This window comes from Agelaius phoeniceus, chromosome 6 (assembly GCF_051311805.1).
Source record: "Agelaius phoeniceus isolate bAgePho1 chromosome 6, bAgePho1.hap1, whole genome shotgun sequence".
Lineage (NCBI taxonomy): Eukaryota > Metazoa > Chordata > Aves > Passeriformes > Icteridae > Agelaius > Agelaius phoeniceus.
Genome location: NC_135270.1, coordinates 14615970 through 14626722, shown reverse-complemented (window position 1 = coordinate 14626722; position 10753 = coordinate 14615970). Strand labels below are relative to the sequence as shown.

General features: G+C 44.0%; 1 protein-coding gene across 1 annotated transcript; it reads right to left on the bottom strand.

Annotated features, from left to right (window-relative positions):
* Positions 1-4715: 4715 nt before the first annotated feature.
* C6H11orf58 (chromosome 6 C11orf58 homolog) lies at positions 4716-10367 on the bottom strand. The gene is made up of 5 exons (XM_054635305.2): positions 10211-10367; positions 9945-10025; positions 8673-8733; positions 7018-7127; positions 4716-6241 (listed from the first exon to the last, which is right to left on the bottom strand). Exons 1-5 carry the CDS (start codon positions 10268-10270, stop codon positions 6032-6034), a joined length of 522 nt encoding a protein of 173 aa, XP_054491280.1. The 5' UTR covers positions 10271-10367; the 3' UTR covers positions 4716-6031.
* Positions 10368-10753: the final 386 nt, after the last annotated feature.

Sequence of the window (10753 nt, the reverse complement as noted above, 5' to 3'; positions counted from 1 at the left end):
ATTAAAACTAGAAAAAAAAATTATGTGAACTTGCAGATCAATATAATTTTGGTCAGAAAGTGGACTTTATTTTCGCCTCTGCCTATTGAGCAGTGAAGTGTTGTGGGACTAATTGAACTCACTCATTACAAAACAGTGTCAGTTCTTTTGATTGTGCTGATTTTTAATTAGTGTTTTGTAATGTTATACTTAGCAAAAATTTTGCAGGCTGGATTCTCTTCCCATATACAGCTGTTTCCAGTTTCTTCAGCCAAAGTTACTAAACATTTACTGCCAGCTGCATTTATAAAAGTACAGCCTGGTAGCTGTAAGTGGCACCTCTTTCACCTTTCTGGACCTGCACAACAGCCTCCAGCCCTGTTTTTCACTATTATTTTTAAGTTTGTGTGATTGCTGGGCTGCAAGGAATCCTGCTGAGCTATAGCACTGTTTGTGCACCTGTATTATGCTGTTTGTTGTAAAGGACTGGGCAGGTAAGCAGTACTTAGAGGCATCCAGGCTGTTTTGGAACACTTGGGAAGAAAAAAACCACACCACTAACAACAACAAGCCCCCCACAAACAAAACCCACCAGAAGTAGATACAAAGGTTTTTCAGGAAACTACTGAGACGTTCTCTTCTGGAGAATATCTTAGGTGTGGAAGGAAAAGCTGCTGAAGGATGCTGCTATTTCAAAAAGCTCTTAAAGCCCATCAGAGTGGTTGGTTTGGATACCCCCAGCCTTTGGAGGGAGGGGTTGGTGTTCTGAGAAGGCAGAGCACTCCCAACCCATTCTGGTACTTCAGACCATTATTTTTCCCCCTGCACCATTTACTCTTCTGACTTCCAGATCTTCAAATATATACATATATATATATATATACACATATATACATATACACGTATATATAGATGTATGTATATGTGTATATATATATGTATGTATGTATGTTTTTTATGTCAGCATCTGTTCCCCTCTTGGAAACCACCTATTTGCCAGGTGTCTTAGCAGTTAACTTCTGGATGTTCTATGAAGGAAAGACCAGATTTTGTTTTGGTTTTAGAAATGTTAGTGTCAAAAGTTAGAAGATGCAGAAGGCAGGATGTGATGTTACCCCTCTGATTTATGTCTGTCTGTGGGTATTTTAAAGTGTTTGCTTGTGCTGTGTGTGTCTGTGTGCCCATGTACTGCGTGGTTATAAAAAGAACAAAGCCCTGCACAAGAAAAACATGAAAAAATTGCTATATTTTCCACACCTGGTTAAGATTCCCATTGGTTATTTGGCTGTATTCAAAAGGCTACAATTTTTATTGCTCTGCTACCAAAAGCAACCTTTCTTCATAGTGGAGCAGTACAAAGGAAGAGCACAAAAAATCCCCACATCACAGTGCCTGAAATTCTGTTTGAACAACTGTATTGATTGGGTCTGACCCCTTTACATTTTTTTTTCCATTATTTGAAAAGGTGCATCTAACTGCAGCTGAATTGAACCAACCGCAATGAACTTTCCATGAAAACTTCTTGAGATATTTCTTTAGTTCAAAGCTCTGGAATTTTAAAGAGCATTTTTAATACAAGTCTGTTGAGGTATCCTGTGCAACAACCACACTTGGAATGTTAAACTACAGGTAAATGTAAGAAGGAGGTAAGATTATAAAAGCTGCCGTGAAATTGCTGGGAGATGGTGGAATAACTTCAAGTGCTAATTATAAAGTAAATAAAACCAGAAAGTCTTGAATATGTGTAAAAAGTAAGCGGATATAGAAAGTATATGCACATTTGAGCACTGTTGACTTGTTATTTACATGCCAGTGCTCCTGGTTGCCTTACAGAGAATGGAAAACAGCCTCCAAAGAGAACAGAATTAGAATTTTCGGAGCAGCTGTTGCTGAAATTGTGTTACCAGATATAAGCTTGAAGGACAATGGTGTTTTCTTGAATCCTCTTACCAGGAGCTGTAGCATAAGGAAGCACTAAAAGAAGGAAGAGATTAAGAAATCAAAGGTGAGTAGTGAGATTCTAGAAAATAATGGCAGTAATGTATCTGCAAGCCAGGTGTAAGTAAGAGGCTGAAGGTGAGGGTGGAGAGCAGCCTGGTGGTGGGAAATGAGAGGCAGTAAAAAGATGCAAAGAGCTCAAATGCATAGACTTGGACAGAAGCAAAATGCTTCTGTGAAAGGACTTGGTTTAAATTGTACTGGAGAAGGTAAGAAGGAATAGCTGGGAAATGAGAATGTTTTTTGTCCCAGTACAAAAAATACCGTGTGAAAGAATTAAACAAGGGAGTGGGATGTTGATGGTAGTAGTGGATGAAGGAAAATCAATGATGACATCAGGGTAGTGTTTTGGTAGCATCACAATTGTCTTTCCTATTGCCAGTTGCTGTGCTTTTTTCTTAGACAGCATCTAAAGATCTTTTCAGTCTTGCCTTTTAATTTTTCTTCACTGGATCCTCATATGGGCACCATAAATGGTACTGGGTTTGGATGGATAATAGCACAAACTGTTAAGTGTGAGCTCCTTCTGCACCTGCACATCAAAACTAACTCAAATGGGTTAAATCACCAAGTATTGTGTTTCTTTAACGCTGTGCAAAAACTAAGGAAACTCACCTCCCATCACAATGCTGTACACCTCTTGCACTAAGATATTTTTCTCAGGAAAAGTGCAGAGGTGATGGGCTTAAAAGCAAACAAAACCAACTTTTGCTCTGTCCCTTCAGTTGAGGGTGCCTTGACACATGGTCCCTTCTCTTAATCCCCTGACAGCTTCCAAGAGACTGATGCAAAGAGCTGTGCCAGGCTTTGATTATGAGATATTGCACTGCCACTTATTCTCTTTGTCTCCTGCAGTTTACAGAGGCAGCCTCAGTGCATAATTTAATCCCTGTACTGGGGACTGTAGCAAATCCACGGAGATTTCTACCAACCATCCTCTCTGGCATCAGAACAACATGTGCACATCGTCTTTGATGTGAATTCCCCAACCAGAGCCTTAGAGGGACCTATAGCTTTGAAGCTGGCCTATAAATTGTGCTTTCAGGAATCAAGTTGTCAGCCTCCTCTTCAGGAAGAAAGGGAGAGTAAACTGCAAAGCAGTTGCAAGAAACTACAGGGCAACTTACAGATCTGGTTTCCTTGGCCTCAGAGAATTCCTGTAGGATGCTGAGAATCCCTTTTTACCTGGCTTAGAAGCACCCTCTGTGGTGACTGCCAGACCTGTGGGGTTCCTGGTTCCAGGGCATATGGAAGGGGAACAGGCACACCAGAGCATTTGACCTCGTTCAGGTGCTTTCAGTCTTCCAAAGCCAAGTGCTGAGAATGCACCTGTATTGCTCTTTGTGTGAGCAAATTTTCAGTGTGGTTTAGAAACAGATGAAAACTTAGCAGATGTGATGGTTGTTCTGTGACAGATCTCTGTGGCCTAACTTCAGTCCTTCCCTGAGGTGTAGAACAGGCAGACTTCTGCCTTTCTATTGAGATGGAAATTAACTGGTCTTTGAGTTGAGGAGTTTCAGTGGACAAGTCCTGTTTTAATAGACAAATGCCCTTGCCCTTCTTGTTAGTGCCTGCTTATGATGTGTTCTGCTGTCATCTCTGGTAGCTCCTTCCATACCAACTTGAAAAAGCAAAGGGCTGGCTGGAGTCAATGAAGACATGGACTTTGACTTTTCCTGTGTTCCCTGTCTCCATTGAGGTGAAACCATCCTGCTCCTACCCATGCCAGTACTGCTGATACTGTTGTAACAAATATTTTCTAAAACTGACTCCTGAATTGAAATGTTCACAGCACGAACTGAGCTTAATCAGCCTTTCATGGTACATAGGGAGAAGCTTATGCTGCTTCATCGATCAGTCTGCAAGTTCTTAGAATGTTTATAAATGTTAGGCAGAAACAGACAAGACCGTGTAAAATAACTCTTCCTACTTTGAGCAGGTGAGTCTTAGGTCAACATCACAGATGTTACCCCAAAATCTCATCAGATGTTCATATTTGGTGTTCTACTTTTGGGGGATGGAAGTTCTGCTGATTTTTTTTCTTTTCTTCCCCGGTCAGAGCTGTATCTAGAACAGTTTAATTTCAGTTTATTTTTTTATCTTTGTGTGTTCTATTTATTTATAACTGAAACTGATGGCCTAATCAGGGAGGCAAGAGGCTGAGTGGAAGAACCCCTCATTTTGTCTGTCAGTAGAGAGCTGTGCAGGGCTGGCCAGCTGGATCTGCTTTTCCTGGGTCTTTCCAGATCCCAGTGTGAATCTCTGCATGGCTGCATGCTGGTGGAAGAGATCAGAGAGCAGCACTGTTGGGACAGAGAAGGCAGAGAGGTGAGTGGCAGCCACAGCTAAAGGATTTCACAGTGAAATGCTGGTTCGAGTTCAGCTTGAGTGTCTAACCAGGAAAACTTGGAATGGGTCTTTTAGGAAAGTGATCAGCTGATCTCTTAAGGAGGCATCTCACTCTCTTTCCTAGAGATAGAGCAGCTGTCTTAGGTCGTGGTGAGGTTTTCTCTCTTCACAATTCACAAGCTACTTAATTTTTCCCCTATGTGTTAGAAGCTTGCTTGTATTAGAAGTATCGTATTAGAAGTATTGGGAAAACAAAAAAAATATGCAAATCAAGTACAAATAACTGACCTTTAGTGGCTGCTGGAATATGGTTCTTGAAATGGAATGAGTGAAAAAGTTTGTATAAAATGCAGATGTAGTAAAACACAGTAATCAAAATCTACACTCGGTTTCTATTTACAATATTACTTTTATTTTTTCCATACTTATTCCAAGTCCTCCCCCAATAGCTGATGCTGCAATGTTTACATTCAACTAGGCAATGATAGTACAAACTGCTGCTTTCCTTTAGCTGACCGGCTTGGAAATGTTGTCTGCACATCAGGAATTGTACACAGAAAGGGAGTGTCCAGGAGCACCCTGAGTGTCCATTGGAACACTGCTGTGGAGGTACCAGAGGTACAGGGCAGATGTCCTGTTCTCCCAGCCAGGAGAGGCAAGTGATCTGGCTGACATACTAAGAGGAAAAAAAGTCTAAAAAGCTCTGATATTTTATTCATTACATGGACTTTGCAGAGGAATGGATGTGTTTAATTCTTGCTGGGAGGAGTTGCTGAACTCCTGGCTTTCTAGGCATATCAGCTTGGCTTGACAGCTACAGCCTTGTGCTAATTGACTCAGACCTCCAAGTGATGCAGGTGCAGGGAGAAAAGGAAGAAGGGCTCGCATACTTAACTCTTTATTCTATATTTTAAAAAAGCTAAAATGATTTGTTATATCCTTTCATTATCAAAGTATACTTTCTCTTTCAAAGTAAACTGGTTTCTCTGGGAGGTGTTATTTTTAATAACAGCTCAGTGCTCTAGCCAGGAACCAGTAATTCAAAAAATCACTCTTTTCTACTGAAAGGTAGAAACAACTACAGCTCCTCCCCCTCGTTAGAAAGCCAAAGAAGCAATTAGAGCCTTCTGCTGTATTACTCTTTTCTAAAACATATTCTCTATGCAACTGCTGTAGGACTTCAGATGGGTACAGTGATCAATGCTGTCACAAAAGTGAGCAATTTCTCCTCAGCCCTGCCAACACTAGCATCTATAGACAAAATCATTGTTTAAAGCTCTAGTACATCACAGAATAATGCTGATATTGGTATTTTACAACTAATGCAACATCACGTAATTCACATGTAATCTTAATAGTCAAAAATTCAAGACTGGGGCACTAACTGAATAAACCACTAACATGAAGCTTCCTTATCTGGCATGGAATAAGGGAAGGGATAGTTCAGATAACATTGTAAAGATTGGGCAGGAACAAAACAAATTTATTTCTCCATCCAGGATTTTATACACTTTACAAAAATCAGTAATATCACTGTGCCCATAAAAATGTTATCCATGGCAACAGAAAGCAAATACTACTTTTTGTCATCTAACAGGGTCTTTTTAAAATCAAAATACAAAGATCTGTGCTGTAGCAGTCCTCCACTTTGCACTGTAACAATAAGGCTTACTGTACTTTAAATACAAAGCTGTTACATCTGCAGTTATGAACCACTGGCTTTCACAAACATCATTTTATAGTTGCTTTTTGATTCTTTTTTGTTTTCTGGAACCTCAGCTTCCTCATGTTTTTCAGTAGCTTGTAGCTCCTCTGCAGACTCCTCTTGCTCTGAATCAGAGCCACTTTCAGAATCATCTGAACTCTCATCAGAGGAGTGTCCAGCTGCCTCCTCTTCTTGTTCATCTTCCTGAAACTGTAAATTCAGATTATGAGAGAGATAAAATATTATTTCCTGGCAACTCCACTGCAGCCTTTAAAATTTCCCAGTGAGATTGTTTCACTTAATGGCCTCTTTCATTTTGGTACTAAAATGGGTCATGTTGCTAAAGAGGCCCATAAGACACAAACTATTAGACAGAAAGCAACTCCCTGAAGTGCTTCATCATACCAGCTGTGACATGAATTCATCAGCCACTGGTTTATTTAGTTACAGCAGAAATCCTAAAGACACCATTCAGTGAGTCTGAAGTTCCAGATCACATCAGTTCAGTAATTCCAGTATTGACACTGGAATATTTGTCACAGAGTGACACAATGGAACTAAAGGCTAGGCCATCAAGAATTCACATTTGTGACTGATCTCTGAAAGGACACTTAGCAAACTGCAGCATGAGGAGTGCTGAAGTAATCCAATGATACTGCTAACAACAATGCAGATGGTTATCCTACCTGCTTATGTATTCCTCAGCAACACCCTGATTTAATATATTAAATCTGTCACTCTGTGCCCTAATCAGACTGCTCTGGAGCAGAGGTCTTCACTTCTCAGAACAATGAGAAACAATGAGAAGCATCTGTCATTTATGAGCACCGAAATGAGTACACCACAGTGTACACAAACAGCAGCCAAGTGGCTGCAATAAGTCTGTCCTTTAACCCAAACCATGGAGGTCTGCATGGATTTTTAAACCCAGAAGCACCTTGTCTCAGTGAGGTGAAAGCCAAACCATTGGGAAATGAACTGAGTACCTCACTGAAGCCGAGCCCACAGTGGCGCCGGTTCCGCCCCGACATGGTGCTGTCCATGCTCTGCTGGTACTGAGTCTCCAACTCCTCGTTCATTTTCTTGTCTTCTTCCCCTGCATTGTCCAGGGTACTTTGGTTATGGTTATTCAAATTAACAAAGACACCAAATTACAGGAAGTCACATTTTCAAAGGCAAGAAGTTTAAATGCAACCATTCTAAATTAGGATGCAGTATTCCTGCATACAAACCATCAGACTTTAAAGCAACAGTACCAAGGGTGCAAGCAGGATGGCTTGGATACAAAGAGGGCTGGGAAGTTCCTGAGACCTGAAACATTCCACAGTTGCACTATGCAGTGTTATGTTCTACAGAACAAGGTAAATGTAATCAGTGTGAGTTCTCTGTGCTTCCAGCCAATACTGCAACATGCCCCAGCAAGGAGAAACTTTGTGACCTTCACTACATAACATGGGATTACTGTGATGAAATCATCCCTCAGATATAGCATCATGCCTTGGGACAATAGCACCACTCTTGTTTATGTATCTGAAATTGTTTCATGCATTCCAAATTACAAGGAGCAGTTACTATAGCTCTGTATTTTTCCATCCTTGGCAATTAGCAGAAAAACTTAATTTTCATGAGCTTCTTCCATAACCCCTTTATTTACTTGAGTAAGTGGTCTAAAATAGTTAAGGATCCTATGTACTTGGAAAAGGTAGGAATCTCTAATTCTCCCCAGGAGGCCTACAGCACTAGCTTTTAATTTGTATTTCTGTGAAGCTGAAAGGTTGTATTGCAAATCCACACTTCCTGATTTGGAAATTAGAGCTGTATGTTATTGTAAAAGGACAAGAACTGTATGTTGAACAAAGAAGTGTTAAAACCACCAGCATTTTAACTTCTTGCTATTAACAAACGAGTACTGATTCTGTATGACTTCAAGGAGAAGCATCACTTCCTTTCTAGAAATTCAGGTATGAAGGAGTGATTCTCAGTCTCTGTAAGCTAACCCCTGGAACAAACCCTCAGGCTTATTTTGGCCCATGGGTAATTTTTCATCATGTGAAAAATGATCAGTGGAGAGCATCAGGGAATGTTTTCTGTAATATGAGGGAAAGTTTTCTGGAGTGCTGACAGCTGCTGTTCCACAAGGCTTTACCAAGGCTTCTCTCAGGCAGTGCAGTCCAACCCAGCTTGGTGCCATGTACTTTGACTTCCTGAGAAAGCATGATAAGGAGTTACCATGGTCCTACAAGACACCCAATTATTGCTGATTGCCTTGATCTTGCAGATGACCTTGCAGCTTTTACGTCTTTGCTTTACAGCTTTTCCCTCATTGCTTTAGGGCAGAGATCTTTCTATTCAATAGGTAACCAGGTCAGGGACAAATCAACCCCTGCTCTTTTCTATGTACATAGTTTGGATATCCTGGCACACACTGGACTTTAAAAGGCAAGTGAGTGCAGTCACAGAAACCATTTGTCAGTAATCTGACAGAAATAAGGAACTTCTACAATCCACAGCCTGACCCATCTGCAGCTCAGCCACGAATCCTGAAATCCTTCCCTGCCATATCTACCAAGCTCAGAGCACTGGAATGTTCCTAAATAAGGGTTAGATTTCCAACTTTGTATCAGCTGTTGGATAAACTGACCTGTCCTGAAGTGAGAGGTTGATCTGTGGTCTCCGATAACAAGGCGGCCAGTATGTTCTTTCTAAAAGAAAAGGCAGTTTGTTTTGGAGCTTTAGGGTGCACTGACAGCTCTGCCAACATCCTGGACATCTTGAATGGAAAAGGTTTGCTGTCAAACCCTGCCACCCAACTGCAGGACTGGAAGCTTTCCTAGCTAACAGCTGCTGCCTCTAGGTAAGCTTGTTTCATCTTTCTTTTGCTGAATTTTCTGGAAAAGAAACCCCAGCAACTACAGAACCTTGCTCTTCCCAAACCTCAGAGATGGTTCTATTTCACCCTGTTTCTTGCCTGATACAAAATTATACCACATGATGCTAGACAGATGTGTATTCAGGTTCTGATCATTTACCCTTTCTCTGACACACTGCAACAGTTCAGGCCGTGCATCTTAGGATGATCCCACTTCAGACAAGCCACAGTGTCAGGTAAGCCCTTCACAGTGATGATTTATTTATTGGCTCAGTAGTTGCTCATTAGCAAATGCGTCCCAATATGGAAGAACTGGCATTACACAGCAAGCAGCATTAAGTACCCAAGCAAACGTTCAGATTAGTGGTAGTGGGATGCTTTAATGGGGCACTATCCCTATCCACTACAAAGTCCTAACTTTCACCTCTTTTACACAGTTAGCTATTTTAGCTTACAAAATTACTGTATTCAAGCAAAATAAATGACTACAGGTAAAAATGGGTTTTTTTGAAAGTAAGTAAAAGTGCAATACTAAACCACCATTTTATACATGAAAAAATCATTATTACATTTAACCAGTTTTGCAGTACTTTTTGCAGGAAGCGTGACAGAAATTTAGTTTTAGCGTGTTTTCTCTTTCAAAACATTCCCTAGGTTTACTACTTTAGTGGTTTAGTCTTTAAACTACCACTCTTTTTAAAAGTTTTTCCAGTGACAGAGAAATTTACAGACCTAGTAGGTAAGTTTGTTAATTTGTAACAAGGCCTGGCTCTCGGAAGCGTCAACAAGTAATTTCCCGAGCCGGTCTGAAAGCATTTAAGGCGTGGGGCGGGGATGAAGCTGCGGCGCAGGACTCGACAACTTCCGAGCGCGGTTTTGTGTAACACGGCTGCTGCCACAACAGCGGTGAAACCCAAATCCTCCTAGAGGAGAGCCCCAAAGCCCGGCAGCTCGGGGTTCTTGTCGCTTGGCTCAGATCGCCCCGCAGAGCCCCGGTCCCCGTGCCCGCCCCCGTGGGGGCGACGAGCGGCGCGGCGGCCTCACCTTCGCGGCGCCCATCAGCCGCAGGAACTTCTGCTTCCGCTCCTCGTTGCCCAGGTCGGCCGCTTCCCAGCTGCTGGAGCCCTGCGGGAGCACACGCTCACTGCGCCCGCCCGCCCCGAGCGTCCCCTCCGCCCCGCCGCAGCCCGCCCGGGCGGCCGCGGCCTGCCCGCTTCCCGCCGGGGGCTCCGCCGCCGAGCCGCGGCCCTGCCGCCGCCCCCCGCGCCGCCAACCCCCTCCCGCCGCGCCGCCGCCCCGCGCCCGGTTACATCGGGGGAGGCCGCTCGCTTGAGGCCGTGGTGGCTCTGGGACTCCCTGGCGGAGCTCATGGCCGGGCTGGCTGACCGGGCCGCGCTGCCGCCTTCCTGCCGGAGCCGCTCCCGCGGGGGCGGGCGCGGGGCGCGCCGGGACCGGTAGTTCCGGGCGGGCGGCGGCGGCGCGGCGCGGGCGGGCGCGGACTGCGCGTCCCAGAGGCCTCCGCGACCGTGACGGCCGGGCCGGGCCCCGCCTCGGGGCGGGCGGCGGCGCTGCCGGGACACGGGTGCCGGCACGTCCCGGCGCTTCCCGCTTCTCTCGGCGCTCGGGAGCGGGGATGGCGGAGAGTGGGGACCCTGCCCGCTGCTCGGCTCGCTTCAGTGCCCGCCGGTCCCTGCTCGTGTGCCCCGGGTGGAGCGCTGTGTGCGCAGCTCCAGGTGTTGCCATGAACCCCTCAGGGCCTCTGGCTGTTTGCCGCCACTGCTGTTCATCAGCCCCACACGTGTGCCAAACACAAACTGAGGCACTGTCCCCACATTTATCACGATACCAGACTC